The sequence below is a fragment of the Geotrypetes seraphini genome, chromosome 2 (genome assembly GCF_902459505.1).
Source record: "Geotrypetes seraphini chromosome 2, aGeoSer1.1, whole genome shotgun sequence".
NCBI lineage: Eukaryota > Metazoa > Chordata > Amphibia > Gymnophiona > Dermophiidae > Geotrypetes > Geotrypetes seraphini.
In genome coordinates, this window is record NC_047085.1 from 484006738 (window position 1) to 484026777 (window position 20040).

At 41.7% G+C, this 20040-nt stretch overlaps 1 protein-coding gene across 2 annotated transcripts in view; it reads right to left on the reverse strand.

The window, feature by feature from the left end:
• Positions 1 to 926: 926 nt before the first annotated feature.
• The window catches only part of HHATL (hedgehog acyltransferase like), an 89783-nt gene continuing 70669 nt past the window's right edge, over positions 927 to 20040 (reverse strand). For both annotated transcript variants that reach the window (XM_033931790.1, XM_033931791.1), the window contains exons 8-12: positions 16644 to 16788; positions 13628 to 13663; positions 12051 to 12252; positions 7885 to 8026; positions 927 to 1183 (exon numbers count right to left, since the gene is read on the reverse strand). In XM_033931790.1, the coding sequence (XP_033787681.1) occupies positions 1062 to 1183; positions 7885 to 8026; positions 12051 to 12252; positions 13628 to 13663; positions 16644 to 16788 (647 nt within the window). In that variant the 3' untranslated portion in view covers positions 927 to 1061. The remainder of the gene's footprint in view (positions 1184 to 7884; positions 8027 to 12050; positions 12253 to 13627; positions 13664 to 16643; positions 16789 to 20040) is intronic.

The window sequence follows — 20040 nt, forward strand, 5'->3', positions numbered from 1 at the left end:
ATTTCCTAATGGCGATCTGCACGGGGCAGGAGCGTAGGAAGATTGCTCCTGCCCCGAAAGCCCACTAGATTACCAGGTAAGGCCGGGAAAGTGGGAGGGAGGCGGGGTTGGGTCAGAGCTGGATATTTGCGGTTTTTCGCCATTCGCGGTCCGGCTCTGCCCCTATCCCCCGCAAATCCGAAGGGAGAAGTGTAATCTAAGATGCTTAAGATTAGAGATTGAACCAGCAGTCGAAAAGAGAGGAAGTCAAAATAGTGTTTGATGGTACGAAGTTTCCAAAGGGTGCAAAAGCATTTTTTGACCTGAGCATTAGTATGGTCTTCAAAAGTCAGGCTTCGGTCCAGGATGACTCCAAAGATTTTGATAGTAGAATTAATTGGGTAATTTCATTTCAAAATGGGTATTCGTTAACTTGTAGTTAGGACTCGCCAAGAAAATTTTGTTTTTTTCTGGGTTCAGGGAGGGAGGGCAAATTATAGCCCACAAATATAGCTGATACTGAAATTTTAGCCCACCATCCAGCATTATTTTTATCACCTTAATTATTAGGATTTATTTACTGATTTTTTAATGAAATTCACCCAAGACGGTGAACAGCGAGATCAGTCTGAACAAAAGCAGTAGGCAACATCAACAAAGGGAGGTAGAGCTTAAGGGTAGAAGGAGGGAAGCAAGGAGAGGGAATCTGGAGACCAAGTGCCAAAGATGCACCCTTAACTGTTCCCCCATAGGTTGAATGTTGCTGCTTTCTATATAGATACCTATAGGCAGCAAATCCATATATTCAGCACAGCTATAGAGACAGCCAGCAGTGACCTATCAATGTATAAGCAAGTGACAATGCCCAATTCATATGAACCATTAAAAGACTACTTTGAATATATCTGTTAGGAAAGAAAGCACAAACACTGAAATGTTATAGAAAATCTTTATTTAAACAAGATGTTTTATTAAATTTATATTATACATTCCTAAATAGCGATTGTGCAATGCGTATAAAATCACGCTGGTCCATCAGAGATGAACTTCCATGGTGGCATCATTTGCAAATGTCCTGTCCATTAGTCAGTTTTTGGTTTGCTAGACTCCTCCTCTTCAATTGCCAGTGCTCGCTCCCTCTCTTTGATCATCTGAACCCCACAGTAACTGACAAACCAGATGCACAAGGTACTGACAGGGAATCCTGAAAGAAACAAGAAAGAAAAACGATCACTGAAAAGGTGAAGAAATACTGGCTTTCAATGATTTAAGCTTCCGAGTGGATTTTAATTATAGTCAATGTTGAGTAGATTAAAGCTTATGGGGATCATAATTAAAAAAACAAAACAAACAACCTGTCTAAAAAGTGGTCTAAATGAGTACTTGGACGATCAAAAAGCCTGATCGTCCAAGTACCCATAATCAAAGCTGGTTTTAGACGTATCTAAAACCTGCTTAGGCCTTTTCCCTGCCTCTAAACACATAGAGCGAAAAGAGGTGTTTTTAGAGGAGGGGAAAGGGCGGGAGATGGGCTGATCTAGACAGAGGCGTACAGCAGGTATAACCAAAAGTTTAGGCAGGTTGTCTAGTCGACATTTATACGTTTTGACTTAGAATAAGTCAAAACAGATATAGGTGCCGAAAAAGGGCCCGCTGAGCTGATCGCTGTAGTTCAGCGGCCCCAGCAACCTGCCTACCGCCTACTGCAACTATCACTGCAGGAGAGATGGCACATTTCTCCTGCCGTAATGGTGATCGCCCACTCCCCTCCGTACCACGGCACTTTGGAGTGAGCATCACGGCAGGGCATCTCCCCTGCTGGAAATCCTCACCCTGAGGTGCCGCGGTTCGGAGGGGGGTGGGTGATCATCATTGCGGCAGGAGAGATGAGCCATCTCTCCTGCAGTGATCAGCCCTCCCCCGCGACTCGATCCAGGCAGGAAAGAGCCCAAGCCCTCCTGCCTGGCGACCCCCCCTCCCCCCCGACAACATCAGGGCAAGAGGGAGCCCAAGCCCTTTTACACCGGCGATCCTGAACCCCCGACTACGATCGGGGCAAGTGGGAGCCCAAGCCCTCTTGCCCCGGCGATTGCCAAACCCCCCCCGACTATGATCGGAGAAAGAGGGAGCCCAAGCCCTCTTGCCCTGGTGATCTTGAACCCCCGACTATGATCGGGGCAGGAGGGAGTCCAACCCCTCCTGCCCAGGCGACCACCCTATCCTCCACCCCCCACTAAGATACGGGCAGGAGGGATCCCAGGCCCTCCTGCCCTCGACGAACCCCCCTCTCACAATTGCCCTCAACCCCCGTTTGCCCCCCCGCCGACCCGTGAGACCCCTCCGCCGATCCCTCAATCCCCCCCACCCTCAATCCCCCTCCCCATACCTGTAAAAGATGTCTGGACGGACGGGTCCCAAGCCTGTCTGTCCGGCAGGTCAGCCATCCCACGAATGGCTGGCCTTAGGGCCCGATTAGCCTAGATGCCTCAAACCCCACCCACAGGTGGGGCCCTCCTGTGGGCAGGGCCTAAGGCTACTGGGCCGATTCCGGTTGGCCCAGGCAACTCAGGCCCCACCTGTGGGCGGGGTTTGAGGCACCTGGGCCAATCAGGCCCTGAGGCCAGCCATTCATGGGATGGCTGGCCTACCGGACAGACAGGCTTGGAACCTGTCCGTCCAGACATCTTTTACAGGTACGGGGAGGGGGATTGGGGTGAGGTCGGTGGTTCGGAGCGATCAGGGGGGTGATCATGGGAGGAGGGTGTGTCGAGGGCACAAGGGCCTGGGATCCCTCCTGCTCATATCTTAGTGGGGACGGGGGATAGGGTGGTCGCCTGGGCAGGAGGGGTTGCTCTCCCTCCTGCCCCAATCATAGTTGGGGGTTCGGAATCACCGGGGCAAGAGGGCTTGGGCTCCCTCTTTCCCTGATCATAGTCGGGGGGTTCGCCGATCGCCGGGGCAAGAGGGCTTGGGCTCCCTCTTTCCCTGATCGCAGTCGGGGGTTCACCGATCGCCGGGGCAAGAGGGCTTGGGCTCCCTCTTGCCCCGATCGTAGTCGGGGGGGGGGGGGGGTGGATTCTGTAAACGGTGTTGTTTTTGACAGACACCGGTTACAGAATCCAGCTTTTAGGCGAAGGACTGGCTCCTCCTTCGCTTAAAAGCTCTTGTATTGGGCGTTTGGCACTTAGGCTCTTTTTGGTTGATTAATGTTGATAGTGTAGACGTAGTGTAGATGTAGTGGTGGTCTGGCCATTTAAACAGCTGAATGTAGAGGCAGGCCATTATAAAAAAAGCAAAAACCTCCTTTTGGACGTTTTTTTTGATAATGGACATTTTCCCTGCTTCTACTTTCAACGTTTAAGGCCTTAGGCCAAAAGGGGACTTAGATGTTTTTTTTTTTATTATGCCCCTCCATGTTGTTTTCTTATGATTTTCGTTTGGTGGTACAAACCATAGTAATTCAAAGATTGGACTACTGCAATGCTCTTTATCTGGGAATACATAGTAACATAGTAAATGATGGCAGATAAAGACCTGAATGTTCCCATCCAGTCTGCCCAAACATACATGTTCTATAAGTTAATGATTTCATTTAAATTGTTCTTTTTCTTAGATATTATGGGCCAGAAACCCAGAGCTCTGCCTGGTATTGTGCGTCTATTGGAGTCTTTATCAAAACTTACGCCAGTTTATCTAAACCATCCCAGCCCATCCGCAACTGAAAGGCCATATATGTGACACAGACTGTGCAAGTCTGCCCAGTACTTAGTTCTTCAATATATACCATTATTTCCGATAAGTTCATCCCACGCTTTTTTGAACTCTTGTCACCATTTTCCTCTCTACTACCTCCCTCAAGAGCGCATTCCAAGCATCAACCACCCTCTCCGTAAAGAAGAATTTCCTAAAATTACTCTTGAGTCTACCACTCCACACCATTGGTCTGATCCAGCAAGGCTATTCTTATGTTTTTAGTATCCCCCCTCCATATCATGTTGCCACCACCCTAGGCTTAGTACCCTCTCTATTACTCTAGCCATTCCCCCTAGTTCAAATCCTTTCTCTTTCCAAGATTCAAGGTCACAATCCCCCTACCCAGCTCAAACTACTCTCCAGCTCACGTTTGTTTGCCCCAAGTTAGTCCCTTTGTCCATTTCATACCTGCTACCTCTTGGCTCCTACATTATGCTACTCTTTTCCACTTGGGTTACTCCCACATGGCCCGGCCACATATGCAGGCCCAAGAGGCATTGACTCCTTTTACTTCTCCTCTCTCCAAGGCCAGTCATGGGCCTAATCTGCAGCATGCGCCCCTCCATTTGGCCAAGGCATCACCTTGCTGCCTGCGCCAGCGTTGGCTTTCCCTCCGACGTTCCTTCCTAGGCACAGGACCCAGAAGTGACGTCAGAGGGAGAGCCCACGCTGGCACGAGCAGCAGGTTGGCGTTGCTCGTGCCGGCAGAGAGAGTGAAGGCGTGCACGGCAGGGGGGAGGAGTGGGAAGGAGCAGGGGGTCAGAGAGGAAGAAGAGTGCCGGTGCCCCCACCAAGACGGCACCTGGGCTAGATCGCCCCCTCACCCCCCTTTACTAGGCCACTGCATGTAACTTCATGGCGTGTCCCTTAATTTATGTACGTTTTGAAAGAGGAAAAAAAATCAACATGTGTTATTTGTTCTACTCCACTCAGGATTTTATAGACCTCTATATCATATCTTCCTTCAGCTGTCTTTTTCCCAAGCTGAAGAATCCTAACCGCGCCTTTCCATCTCTTTAATAATTTTGTTTGCCCTCCTTTCTACCTGTTCTAATTCTGCTACCTTTTATTTTTTGCAAGAGTCTTGGCAACCAGAATTGCACACAGTACTCAAGGTGACATCACACCATGGAGCAATACAAAGGCATTATAATATTCTTTTTTATTTATTCAATTTTCTATTCCGCTCTCCCCAGGGAGCTCAGAACCGTTTTTACATAAATTTATTCAGGTACTCAAGCATTTTTCCCTGTCTGTCCCAGTGGGCGGGTTCACAATCTATCTATCTAATGCACCTGGGGCAATGGGGGATTTAGTGACTTGCCCAGGGTCACAAGGAACAGTGTGGGATTTGAACGCACAACCTCAGGGTGCTGAGGCTGTAGCTTTAACCACTGAGCCACACACTGTTTTATCTACTATTCCTTTCCTAATAATTACTAGAATTGTTTTTGGTTTTTTATTATTTATTTATAGATTTTTCAAATTCATTTTATTTCATTGGGGGGGTGGGGGGGACATTTTATTTAAGACATCCATGCAAGCGTATTATTTGCCACCGTTCTTTCAACCTCAACAGTTAACTGCTTTTCTGGCTGTGTCTCGACTGGATAAAGAGAAACCAACTGCTCTATAGTTTGTATAAGGCGCTCCTACCTCAGCTCTGTCTGTTGTCTATCTTGCTATATATTTTTAACTTCCTTTTGTTCGCTAGTATGTAATCTTGGAACCACAGTTTGAGGACTTGAGTTGAGTTAGTTGAAAAGATTTTTCTTTATTATTAAATTATGTAAAGGTGTAAATGAGATTTATACTTGTTATAAGTCATAATCTCACTAACTTACTTTCTATACAAGTGAGTACTTGGTAGATAATAGAATTGTTTTTGGTCGGCCACTGCAATGTTGTAGCACGGATGGATATTCTAGAGGGGAGGGGAATATATAACATATCATATTTGATTTAACCCCAAATAGTGCCCTGAATACATTATTCGTATCCGGTTGAGTAATGATTTAAATTCAAATACGAATAATCCGAAGCTATACTATGTTAAACCCTACTGAAATAAACACTTGATCACTGAATTCACGTTGCTTCTTTTATTGTTTGCTATGTTAAAGCTCAATGCCTCAACATGAGTGGTTATTCCCAGATGTATCCAAATGGATACAAGATAAAAGAAACGTATTCCTTAAATTTCGTCATGAAGTATGGTCCATAAGAGGACAATTCTTTTGGAGGTTTCCTGTGAAGTATTTCATTAAACTTGGTGGCCAATCCTATATTTTCTGGGACTCGTAAACAATTGATGGCTTTTCTTGAAACTAGAAAAAAAATGTTTCTGTTTAGCTAACACGGGGGTCCTTTTACTAAGGCATGCCAACCGATTTAGCACGTGCTAAAGATTAGCGCGCTAAATGCTAAGGCGCCAATAGAAAATGGGCGCCTTGGCATTTAACGCACACTAATCTTTAGCGTGCAATAAATCTATTAGCGAACTCTAAATTGATTAGCACATGCTAAATCAGTTCATAGACAACCCCGCGAAAGACAAAGGCACGCACCGACAACTGAGCGCAAGATGGAGGCGCGCGCCGAAGAAAATTACAGTTTTTAGGGGCTCCGACGGGGGGTTTTGTTGGGGAGCCCCCCCAGTTTACTTAATAGAGATAGCGCCGGCGTTGTGGGGGGTTTGGGGGGTTGTAACCCTCCACATTTTACTGTAAACTTAACTTTTTCCCTAAAAACAGAGAAAAAGTGAAGTTTTCAGTAAAATGTGGGGGGTTACAACCCCACAAACCCCCCACAATGCGGCGCGATCTCTATTAAGTAAACTGGGGGGGTTCCCCCCCCACATCCCCCGTCGGAGCTCTAAAAACTGTAATTTTCTGCGGCGCACACCTCCATGCTGCGCTTAATTGTCTGCGCGCGTCTTTGTCCCGGCGCGCTTTTGACCTGACACCTGCTAAATCAGATAACGCGCCTTAGTAAAAGGACCCCATGGTCTTTCCATATTGGCAATGGTATAAATGCAAAGCTCTGTCTTCTGTCAGTTTCTTATGACTACTTTATTTTGTATTTATTAAAACAGATTACCATCTGCCTGTAATTGCATTGATCTCCTCTTTGTTCCAGTGGTAGGCTTGAGTTTGAATATCAACTTATGTATTTCCTTTATGGGAAATTTTTCTTCTTCCTTTCTTGTATTATTTCACATTATTTATCCTACATTTGCTGACAAAGATATCTTTAACTGTTAAATGCATGTAAAAATGAAAAAGCTCTGTCTATTATTCATATTAAGTATTCATATTCGTCCAAATAATATTTTTCATTATTTGTATTCAACTGAATAGAAAAATATTCTATTCAGAACAGCTTTAAATCAGAATCTTCTACATTTCTACGTGGCACATTTTTATCCTAATTGAAGCTAGGATTGAAAAGCAAGAAAAAAAAAAAGCACCCAAGGGCTGGAAAAAAAATTGGCTGGTCTAACGGCTTGGTTCAGTACTGTATGAGGATGGTTTGAAAGGTTAGGCAAAAAAAAACCATGTTAAATATTTTTTTAATAACCAGTTTTATTTTTCAACATAATCTCCATCGAGGTCTGTACACCTAGGGCTCCTTTTACTAAGGTGTGCTAGCGTTTTTAGCGCGCGCTGAATTGCCTCAAGCACTAAACCCGCGCTACATGGCTAGAACTAACACCAGCTCAATGCTGGCGTTAGCGTCTAGTGCGCGTGGCAATTTGGCGCGCACTAAAACCGCTATCGCAGCCTATCCCATTGGAAAAATAGGTTTTGTCAGATTTTAAAAAAATATTTAACTTGTTTTTTATACCAAACTTTTCAAACCACCCTCATATACTACAAAATAGGAGCTATGTGTTCAAGGGTCCTGTTTGTGGAATGGTGGTGCTGGGATTAGGGGTGAGGGAAGAGAAGCAAAAATCAATTCTGTTAGTTATTATAGCAGCAGAACAGGAAAAGAAAATTGTTCCATTCAGCCTTCAACCAGCAAATAAAGTACTTGTTTCATCAAAATAATTAGCCTAGGAAAAGAGAAAGAGAAGAACCCCCCTCCCCATTAAAAAAAAAAAAAAAATTAAATTAAAAAGCTTGTCCCATAAGTGATTAGAAAGTTTACCTGCAATAAGAATTCTCTTGGCAACCAGCACAGCAAAGTCCAGGCTGTTGAGAGCTAGTATGTTATATAGAATGATGGCCCAGAAGTTTGCAGCTCCAAAAACACCCCTTATTCTCCGAGACATTGCCTCTGACATTTTTCCCTGCCAAGAAAGAAAACTGAAGCTTCATTTCCTTCAGACTTAGAAATGTTGTGGGTTACAGTCTAAAGAATGGTCTGTTTGATTTCAATCAGCTCCATTGTTTGGCATTCAGGATATAATGGTGTTTATTTTTGAAGCATTATGGATATCCAAAAATGCCAAAATGTTCATCTCTGTGCTTGATATATCTAAATACTGATTTTGCTAAGGCAGGATTTGGATGTCTAACATTTTTGTATGATCAAATAGCGAAGGGAAGCATTGTGGGCATGTTTTGATCCATCCAACAGTGATTACCTAAAGGGAAAGAAATGTCTAACTGTAAAAAGAAGTATGTCTTTAGTTAGACTTGTTTCAATCATATCTAGGGTACAAAAAGGTGCTTTGATTATGCAGCTGGCACTGGAGGGTTTATAGCAGGGGTAGGGAACTCTGGTCCTCGAGAGCCGTATTCCAGTCGGGTTTTCAGGATTTCCCCAATGAATATGCATGAGATCTATTTGCATGCACTGCTTTCAATGCATATTCTTTGGGGAAATCCTGAAAATCCGACTGGAATACGGCTCTCGAGGACCGGAGTTTCCTACCCCTGGTTTATAGCCTGACACCTCCTTAATCCCCCAGTGGTTGCTGATCCCTTCCTCTTCCATGAAAATGAAACTGGAAAGGGATACCAGACTCTGGGCTATATGGCTTGATAACGTCTTGACTGGACTTTTTTACACAATTGCTTCCACCAAAGCTCTCAGATGCCTGCAATGATCGGTCATAGATTTTTAGATCAGTTTAAGCAGGTGGAAGATATCATTCCTTGAGCTTTGTGCGTGTTTTTAAACTTATATGTGCTAACAATAATTTAAAGTGCGTAGTGCAATAAATATATGAGAAAAACCAGCACTTATCTTAGTTGCTGCCGGTGCTTCTAATGTGTAGCTTTATATTGGCCCGACCATTCCTTTACAACGAATGTGGGAAATGATCCTTGATAAAGCGTTGACTACGTGAAACATGTCGGATCCGAGTTTCCCCGAGATAAGTCATAAGCCTTTAATAGATATGTAAAAGCATTTGACTAGTAGCACTTTAAGGCACTTTTTAAGCACTTTGAAACTATTGCACTTTAAAAAACTGCACTTTAAATATTGAAATCCAATTAGGATTAAAAAAAAGTGGCAACACATCATGCTTATCGCTATGATAAACTTTGAGTGATCAGTGGTGTTTCTGAGGTCCGAAGCTTCAGTAAGGTATGAAATTTATAGTTATTAAAGAGTGGTTGAATTATATATTGCACTTTGGGTAGCATGCATATTCCTATATGGAATCTAATATAGGCCTCCTTTTATCAAGCTGCGGTAATGCTTCTGCCGCTGCAGGATATACTCTGATGCTCATTCAATTCCTATGAGCGTCGGAGCATTTACCGCACCGGCCTGCGCTAAAATGCTTGATAGAAGGGGGAGGGGGGCCCACAGTTTTTAATTAGATAACAAGTAGCCGGTGGTGACAAGCAGGACCAGCTTTAAGAGGAGGGGTGATCATCCAAGTTTCTGCCTTGACAACAGCCAACTCCCACTTCCCCTCCGGCAAGCTGCCACAAAATCTAGGATAAGGTAGCATTGCAAATATTGTTGGAAAGCCAGTCTGATTGCTGCAAAGCCATCCAAAGAAACTACATGCTCACAAAATCTCTCACTTTGTTCATAGATATGAACGTGAATGGAGTCTCACCGGCTGGGAAATATGAGGGTAATTCTATAACTGGGCACTAATTCTACAATGACATCTGTTCACCAAGATGCCATTACAGAGTATTAGTCTAATTTGACCTTGGACCTGAACAGTGGCACGTGTAAATGTTCATATCTAAGTGTTCCACGCATGTACAGTAACTATACCATTCTTTAATTCACATGCATAACTTGGAGCCAAGACCATTGCTCCTTCCATTCTCTGCCCTTGTGTACACCCCCCTTGATGTTATGCACTAATGCAACTGATATTCAATGCTATTTAGACATCTGGGAACGGCTCTCGGCCGTCTAAATAGCATATAGCCATCTAGCCCAGACATGGGCAACTCTGGTCCTTAAGGGCCGGAATCCAATCGGGTTTTCAGGTTTTCCCCAATGAATATGCATTGAAAGCAAATAGATCTCATGCATATTCATGGAGGAAATCCTGAAAACCCGACTGGATTCCGGCCCTCGAGGACCAGAGTTGCCCATGTCTGATCTAGTTGCATAGCTGTCTATGTCTTGGTCACCAAAAATAGACCAGAAATTCAATGTCGGTGGTCAGATACGTCGCTGGCATTGAATTTCTGGTATCGCCGCAGACCATGGAGATGGCCAATGATTTCCCATAGTCTGAATATGAGCCTGATAGACATATGTGGTCACTGAATTAATAACTACTCCATTTTTCCTAATGTAAATAATTCTTTTGGCACAACAGCATCTTCTTCGGATCAGGTGTACATTTCTGAAAGAGTTTATGCGCTGTTAGGGATATTTCTGAGTCTCTTTTATAAAGGCATATAGGCACCTATGCTGGTTACGGACTTTGTGGTTTATATAGCGATTTGCCCATGTCTATTATTATTTCAACGATATTTAGATTCTCATTCTAGAATAGTAAAATGATATATTTATACTATTTTTGTTTTTATTCTTATTTTTACCTAATTTTTGTTTACTGAGTCGAGCTCTTTTTAGGTGAAGATTCGATATACCAGACTAACCCCACCTCTTTTACTAAGATGTGCTAACCGGTTAGCACGCGCTAATTGATTTAGCCCGCACTAAATGCTAACGTGTGCATGTTAGTCTGTGGACGCGTTAGCGTTTAGTGCGTGCTAATTCAACTAGTGTGTGCCAATCGTTTAGCGCACCTTAGTAAAAGAGGGCCTAAGTTTTAGTTTAGTTTAGTCCAAACGTTTAAGCTGGATCAACCACCCGCTCTTTTAAGACAAGAATGATTGAACACAAGGTCCTCTGGTTCAGCATTGTTTAGAGCTGAACCACCATTTTTCTTCTTTGCACTGCTGTGGAATTGATTGGGTTCCGATTGAAACCCCAGATCGACAGAGGACTCTTTCACAGTGTGAACAGTTTTGGACCTTTAGGCTGGAAAGAGAGGAACGAAATGGACTGAATGGAGCAGTTATTTTACTGAGAATTCAGGAGAATTGGTAAGCATGGATATTGAAAAAGCGAAGGCATTCTGCTGCCAAGTCTGAGCAACTGTTGACACTGGGTAAGAGCAATATGAGGCTCAAGAAAACTGAGTTTTACGATATTATTAGGAATGTCTCAAAAAGAACTGTATATCACCTTGCGTGAATCTCTTCATAAAGGTGGTTAATAAATTCTAATAAATAAGTACACATATTATATGCTCTTCAGTATCATCCAGAACTTAAGACAGCTAGATAAAGAACAGTGTGAGGGAGTATATAGGAGACTGCCAGTCCCCTTTAAAGAACTCCCTCCCTGGGCCACATTAAGGAGCCAGATTCCCCAGTACACAGTAGAGTGGTGGGGTTCAAGCAGGGCATATAAAAACGTTGATTAGAAAAATCACATTGTATCCAGAATTTAGGAGCTGCCATAGATGGATATTCTAGGACAGATGAGGGCCCTCATGATGTCTCAGACAGTGGGGAGGAAAATCTGGGGAATTTCAAGAGAGACTAATTGGAAAAGGAGTCCTTTAGAGAGGCCCAAGCTAAGTTGATAGTGGTAGACAGAATCCCTTTAGGCAACCAAGACATTTCTTAAGGTAGGTCTCCCCTGGGTTATTATTATTATAATGTGTGACTGTAATCTTTTAAACCTCAAATATGGGTAAATATACGGAATACAGACAGAGAAGACGGATCAAAGCTTCTCTTCTAGCAGAGTCAAGAAATGTTGAGTTATGTGATCCTTCAAGCGCTCTCATGATGAAAAATTCTTCACTGCCTGCTAACAAGAGGAAAGGCTCAAAGTGATTTAAAAAAAAAACCACCTAGTGGACTTACCTCCAGTCCAGCAAATGGCTTCATCTGGAAAAATTTCTGCACCCAGAGTTCAAAGTTGAGACCAAAACAATTGAAGAAAGACCAGATGTAAACGATCTCACAGGGACCAAGCCAGAGGGTAGTCACAGCAAAGGTAGATACTGTGGCCATTAGTTCCTTTTTAATGTTATCATGGTTTTCCCCAAGGAAATCATAGACATACCTATCATAATAAAATAATATTACCATTATTATTATTCAGAGCCATATACTCAAATAACCACAACGTAAGGAGGACCACTAAAATCATATGAAGTTTGTGAGTGGCTCCATGTGACGTCCTGGATCTTATTACAAATACCAATAGCCAATCAGATTTCTGTGGTCTGTATTATATCATTAATAAATAAAATCTCCTGTGTGTCTGTCTGCTCTGTTATCCCATCCAGATGGACAATTTTTTTGCTGTCTGAGGTGTCAAACCAAAGTGCATTATAGATGCAAAGCTCATGGGATTTAAAATACATTTCCAGGTACTATATGGGTGACATTTCTTCACTCTCACCACCGTACCCTTCTACCTTAGTTGCTGGCTTTCTTATGCGGTGCTGGAGTACTATGTGGGCAGAACCCAGGATTGCTAATGTCAGCCCACCTGTATAACCCCAACTCAGTTCATGGGTCCCAGGGGCAGGATCAGTCCCCAGTTGTTCTTGCCCTGCTAGCTCCATTCTTCAAAATGGTGCCACCAAGGGGTGCAAGTTGTTAATATTAAAAAAGCCCTTATATGGCAGCTTGAACCCCCCCCAGCAGAAGTATTGCAAGACTGTTGTTAGGGGTCAGCGGCATCATTTTGAAGAAGGTTCTAGATTAGATCATCAATACACACCTCCTGGGAAAATTCAACAAGTCTGATTAGTAAAATCCATGTCTCAATCACACCCTTAGAGAATATAGCTATATCATCTTGGAGTACAGAATAAGTGACCATAAAATTAAAAATAGAAATATATACACAAATTAAATCGAACCTCCAAGAAGCCACACTCTACATGCAGACCACTTCTCCCCATTGCCAACATATCTTTATCCTCTCTTTAAGCATCCCTATGCCCTGCTCTAAAAACCACCCTGATCCAGCAGCTCCCTCCATGTACCACAATCAAGCAGCTCCTTCCATGTACCTTTTCCAGTGTGGTTTTCCCTTTGTAGCAGCAGCATTTCACATTAAGTTGCCTGTGTCAGTGAAATTTCCCCTTAAGTGCTTTATGCTTTTAAAAGGCATGTAATATATTTGCTTTTTTAAGGCATTACCATATTTTAAAATTTCTACTGTGAACCAAAATCTCTACAATTGTAATCTCTACATGTTCTTACATACATGCAATATGAGATTTAAAAATATATATATATTGCTAATATGGTTCAGCAATTTTGATTGCTTCTTGCACCTTAGTGTTTAAAACACATGAGCTTTACTCCCTCCTGCCATACTGGCTTCACCAGAAATCCCACTTTTTCATTGTGATGGACAGATTCCCATCAAATAATTTCAAAGCGACATAACTTGAATGAAGTGTTTAGTAAACTCCACTTACTTGCATAGCCAGTCATTAATTCCTCTGTCAAAGTGTCTGTGGAGAAAAAAATATATAGGATTAGTACAGAAACAGCCTAGATATGACAGATTGAATATATATATATATATATATATATATATATATAATTATTATTTTTTTAATGGATGGTGTTGCGTTGATATGAACAGCTTTTTATTACCAAGAAGTGCAAAGTGTACAGTTGAACATCATATGAGATAAGTATTGATCTCTTTTATATTAAACTGATGTCTCTTTGATGTGCGATAGCTGAGGTATATGCATACCCATCCATATGCATTTAGACACACAAAGTGCCATAGAAACCTATGATATTTTGTGTGTCTAAGGACCTGATTCTGGAAACAGCATCCCAATTATAGATGGTGATAGGCGTCCTAGCGCTATCTAATTGACCAATTAGGACGCAAGATTTTTTAAAAAAAATCTGTGCGGTAAAGGACACCTACAATGTAGGTGTCTAGGCATGCCTAGGGACTCCTAAGGCCTGCATAGGTGTGGCTTACACCAGAAGTGACTTAGGTGTCCATATGAGTGCTTAGGTGTTTCCATAGGCAAGAGTCAAACGCCTTAAATATAGGACTGTAAAATGCTGGCCTACATTTAAGGCATCTGTCTGAAAAATGGATGTGATTCTGGACACTGCACCTACTAGTAATTGACATGCTGTAGGCACCTAACGCTGTTTCCAGACTCAGGCCCTAAGTGCTTTGAAAATAAGCCTCTATGACTCTTTGGGGGTAATTTTATAATAGGGAGCTTAGATTAACAGGAGATTAAGGTACTGACATAGAAACACAATGGCAGATAAAGGCCAAATGGCCCATCTAGTCTGCCCATCTGCGAGAGATCTCATGTGGCTATCCCAGGTCCTCTTGAATTCAGACACAGTCTCTGTCTCCATCACCTCTTCCGGGAGATTGTTCCATGCATCTACCATCCTTTCTGTAAAAAAGTATTTCCTCAGATTACTCCTGAGCCTATCACCTCTTAACTTCATCCTATGCTCTCTCATTCTAGAGCTTTCTTTCAAATGAAAGAGCCTCAACTCATGCACATTTATGGCACATAAGTATTTAAACGTCTCTATTATATCTCCCCTCTCTTGCCTTTCCTCCAAAGTATACTGATTGAGATCTTTAAGTCTGTCCCCATATGCCTTATGATGAAGACCACATACCATTTTAGTAGCTTTCCTCTGGACCAACTCCATCTTTTTATATCTTTTTGAAGATGCAGCCTCCAGAATTGTACACAATATTCTAAATGAGGTCTTACCAGAATCTTATACAGGGGCATCAATACCTCCTTTTTCCTACTGGCCATACCTCTCCCTATGCACCCTAGTATCCTTCTAGCTTTCACCGTCACTTTTTCAACCTGTTTGGCCACCTTAAGATCATCACATAGAATCACACCCAAGTCCCGCTCTTGTCGTGCACAGAAGTTCTTCACTCCCTAAACTGTACCATTTCCTTGGGGTTTTCCAGCCTAACTGCATGACCTTGCATTTCTTAGCATTAAATCTTAGTTGCCAAATTTCAGACCATTTTTCAAGCTTCACTAGGTTCTTCCTCTGTTGTTCACACCATCCGGGGGGGGGGTCTACTCTTTTGCAGATTTTGGTATCATCCGCAAAGAGGTAAATCTTACCTGACAGCCCTTCAGCAATATCGCTTATAAAAATGTTTAAAAGAACAGGCCCAAGAACAGAACCTCGAGGCACACCATTGGTAACATCCCTTTCCTCAGAGTGATCTCCATTGACCGCTACCCTCTGTCACCTTCCTCTCAACCAGTTCCTGACCCAGTCCACCACTTTGGGGCCCACACTGAGGGCACTCAGTTTATTTATTAGATGCTATGTGCAACATTGTCAAAGGCTTTGCTAAAATCTAAATATACCACATCTAGCGTACTCCCTCTATCCAATTCTCTGGTCACCCAGTCAAAGAAATTGGTCAGATTTGTCTGACAAGACCTGCCTCTAGTGAATTCATGTTGCCTCAGGTCCTGCATGAATGAGGAGCTGGACTTGGATGTGATTGTATATGATGATCTTAAGGTGGCCATACATGTTGAAAAGGTGACAGCAAAAACTAGAATGATGCTAGGGTGCATAGGGAGTGAGGAGGAGGGAGCTGGCCAGGGGCGGCAATAAAAACACACATCGCACTGTGGGCCGCATAAAACGGCCAGGCAGGAGCCGGCCAGATGGTATGACACCCGGCAGAGGAAGGCACCTAGTTGAGGCACAGGATCGAGGGAGGGAGACAACAAAGATAGGGGGAATGATTTTATTTTCTATTTAGTGATTGAATTGTTTCAATTTTGAGAATTTACATCTGCTGTCTATATTTTGCACTATTCAGGAAGAAATGTATTTGTTTCTTTTTCTCTGGGGTTGTACAGCATGCAGAGTCTTGAATCTTAGGGTTTCGTTTGTATTTGCATAGAGGTTATCTGTCTTCTGGTAGGAATGAATGTTGAGAAGCATACAGTGTACTTTGTGTAGTTTAATTTTGTGGTTAACCATTATGTGTTGTTAATAAGATTATATTGTATGTGTATATATGAAAAATGAATGGAAAAAATGGTGTTACAATTAGTACTATTATGGGGGCGGGGTCTGGGCAGAGATGGGCGGGGTCTGTCCCGCGACTTAGCCTGTGTTGTGGATTTCAGCCCCTTAATGTGACTGAGTTTGATATCCCTGTCTTATGGAGAGGAGGAGATAATGGATGCTGCGGATAGGCAGACTGGATGGGCCATTTGGCCATTATCTGCTGCCATGTTTCTTTGTTTCTCATTATATAAAGTGGGACCTGTAATCCCCCTTTAATGGCCAAAGTTATCTACTTTAATGCCACAGATTAAAAAAAAAAAAAAAAAAAAGTTCTTATGGTCAGCAGCCCATTAGTCCAGTCTCATTTGTGCTGATCTATTTCTCCTGAAATCCACTAAGACCCTTCTTGTTGTTTTTCACGGAACTTACGTTTCAGCAAAGACATAGAGCATGGTGATGCATTTCGGTGGCTGTGGAGGGTCCAGGTGATCGAGCCTGGATATGGTATTAATAACTCCAAACATCACAGCTGCTTTTATCCAGTCATATACCAAATTAGAATAGGCCAAGCCAGCTGAAGAAACAAGAAGATGCAGAACAAAATGATCATTTTCAGCAAGGTAAAGGAAAATAAGGGTGAGACAAAGATGAACAATTTGCAGTGCAATATAAAATCAGGTATCGCACCCTGCATCAAAATCTCACTCTTTGGGATAGTTTGAACTTTGGCATCTCTGCAGCTACTGGATCCAGCGTTGCTCCTTCCCTTGCAATCTGGCTTTGACTTCCCCTTTTTTGGGGTAAAACATTTCCAGAAAAGAAATTTTTTTAATCTCATTTTTTATTTTTTTCCCTGGCTTTTGGAAATATTTTCTAGCGTGTTTCAAACATTTTAAAATGTCTAAACAATTTTATTTTATTTTTTTATTTATAGATTTTCAAATTACATACCAAGTAATCACTTGTACAGAAAGTAAGTTAGTAAGATATGACCTATATCCAATATAAACCATAATCAGACCTGTTTAAACAGAGTAAATAAAGAAAATTCTTTCAACTAACCCAACTCAAGTCCTCAAAATATAGGTCCAAGATTACATTTAAGCGAACAAAAGACAAATAATATAAGATAAGTTACAAATAGAACTGAGGTTAGGGCAGTCTATATGAATTATAGAGCTTTTGGTTTCTCTTTATCCAGTCGAGACATAGCCAGAAAGGCAGTTAACTGTTGAGGTTCAAAAAAGAAATATTTAACTGAACAGTAGTAAATAATACACTTGCAAGGATGTCTTAAGTAAAATGTCGCTCCCAGTGAAGTGACTCCAGGTTTCAATAATAGAAATTCTCTGCGTCGCTTTTGAGTTTCTCTAGAAAAATCAGGAAACATTTGTATTTTACAACCAAGAAACTCTTTCTGTCTGTTTTTAAAGAAAAGTCTCAATAACCATATTTTATCTATTGCGAGAGCTACAGTCAGAATCATTGCAGAAGGTACAACTGTCTCTCTATCTGCTGTAAAATTTCAGACACATTCAATGGTGCCTGGTTCGATATTTTAGACTGCAAATGAGCCCCATCTTTATTTGGCAAATAATACACTTGAACAAATGGTGGTAAAGTTTCTTCTGAAACTTGCAATATTTCTATCAGGTATCTTCTAAGCATTTCCCTAGGAGTAACCGTAGTTAATCTAGGGAAGTTGATAAGTCTCAAATTATTATTCCGAGAATTATTTTCAAGTGTTTCCAATTTCTTTCTAAGATTTATATTATCCTTAATTAGGGACTCTTGTACTTGTTTAATAATAATAATAACTTTATTCTTCTATACCGCCACAATCTTGCGACTTCTAGGCGGTTTACATTCAAGAGAGCTGGACATTCAGCGATTTACAATATGTAGAAGGAGTACAGAGTACAGAGATTATTCGAAATCAAAATTACAAAATATTATGTTTGCTAAGAATTTCGGAGCGGACATGTAAAGAAAAATCGCTGCTTTCCTGAAAGAAGGAAAAAATTACAATATACAGTTTGTTTAGAGGTTCAGAAACAGCAAGAATTAGGATTTCAGAGGTCATTGTGAAAAGAAACAGAATACTCGGTGAGGTTCTGTTTAGGTGATGTATCTGTCGAATAGGGTAGTTTTTATGAGTTTTCTAAAGGCATTATATGTCAGTTCAGCTTTATTAATGTAACTGTCTAGCCAATGTTGTTGTTTATTTGCTTGGTGCATGAAAGTTCTGTCCTGAAAGATTTTATATTTACAATTGGTTATGCTTGGGTATGCAAAAAGATAGCTATTTCTGGTTTGTCTTATTGGGTTGTAGAATACAAAGTGAGTTTGTAGATACGTAGGAGTTAGTAAACTTATGCAGGAGAACTTGAATAATATTCTTGCCTCGACTGACAGCCAGTGCAGTAGTTTGTAGTAAGGGGTGACATGGTCATTCTTTTTTAATCCATATATCAAGCGGACAGCTGAGTTCTGAATGATTCTAAGCTTCCTCGTTGTTTTTTTGGGTATAACCAGATAAACGATATTACAATAGTCCAAGGTAGAAAGCACTAGTGATTGCACTAATAATCTAAACGATAGTGGGTCGAAGTATTTTTTGATGGTCTTTAATCTCCATAACATCATGAAACATTTTTTGCCACTATATTCGTGTATTCAGTCATTGTGAGGTGTATGTCCAATGTGACTCCCAATATTTTTATTTTGTTGGTAATTGGGTAATCATAGTCTTTTATATGTAGCGTTGAATTGGTAATTTTGTCAGTTGGGCTTGCAAGGAAGATTTTTGTTTTTTCTGTGTTGAGTTTCAGTTTGAAGTTGCTTGTCCAATGTTCTATTTCGGTCATTATATGAGTAATGTATTTTGAGGTTTCATTTGTTATGCTGTTCACAGGGATTAGAATGGAGATGTCGTCTGCATATATGTAATAGATCAGGTTTAGTTTTTGCAGTAAGTGTCCTAGAGATGATATGTAAATGTTGAATAGGGTAGGTGAAAGCGGTGAACCCTGTGGTACTCCCGAGGGGTTTCTCCAGGAGTTTGAATATGTCCCATCACTACCCACTCGGTATGTTCTCTTTGTTAGGAAGCCCTGTATCCAGTTCCTAGGTTTACCCATGATTCCTATTGCGTCTAGGCAGTGTATCATTATTTCGTGATCAACTAAATCGAATGCACTGCTGAAGTCCAGCTGTAGAATTAGTGCACTTGTTCCTTTGCTGAATAAGCCGTATAGGTGATTTAGGATCGAGGCTAGGACTGTCTCAGTGCTAAAGCCTTTCCTGAATCCTGATTGATGTTCGTTTAGTATTTTGAATTTGTCAAAATAATTCACTAGCTCCTCATTGACTAATCCTTCAAGTATCTTAGTGAATATGGGGATGCTTGCTATGGGTCTATAGTTGGTTTTCAAGGCCAAAGAGATTTTTTGGTCTTTAGGGATGGATGTAATTAATATATGTCCCATTTCCTCGTGAAATGTTCCTTCTGTGAGAGTGGTTGTTATCCAGTTGAATAGGTCCTTTTTAAAATCTTGTGTGGCTGTTTTCAAGGTCTTGGAGGGACATGCGTCAAGGAGGCAGTTTGATTTGGTATATTTATTGAACAGGGTGAGGAATGTGTGCCAGTTAGGAGGTTCGAACTGGTTCCAGATCTTGTCTACTCTGGGTTCTTTTTCGTGGGGTCTGAGTTGGAATTTGAAGTTGGGTGAGGGTGTAAGTATTGTTGCTCTTATACCTAAGATTTTGTTATTGAAAAAAAGAGGCCAGGGTTTCTGCTGAGGGTATGCATTCATTTTTCTGTAGT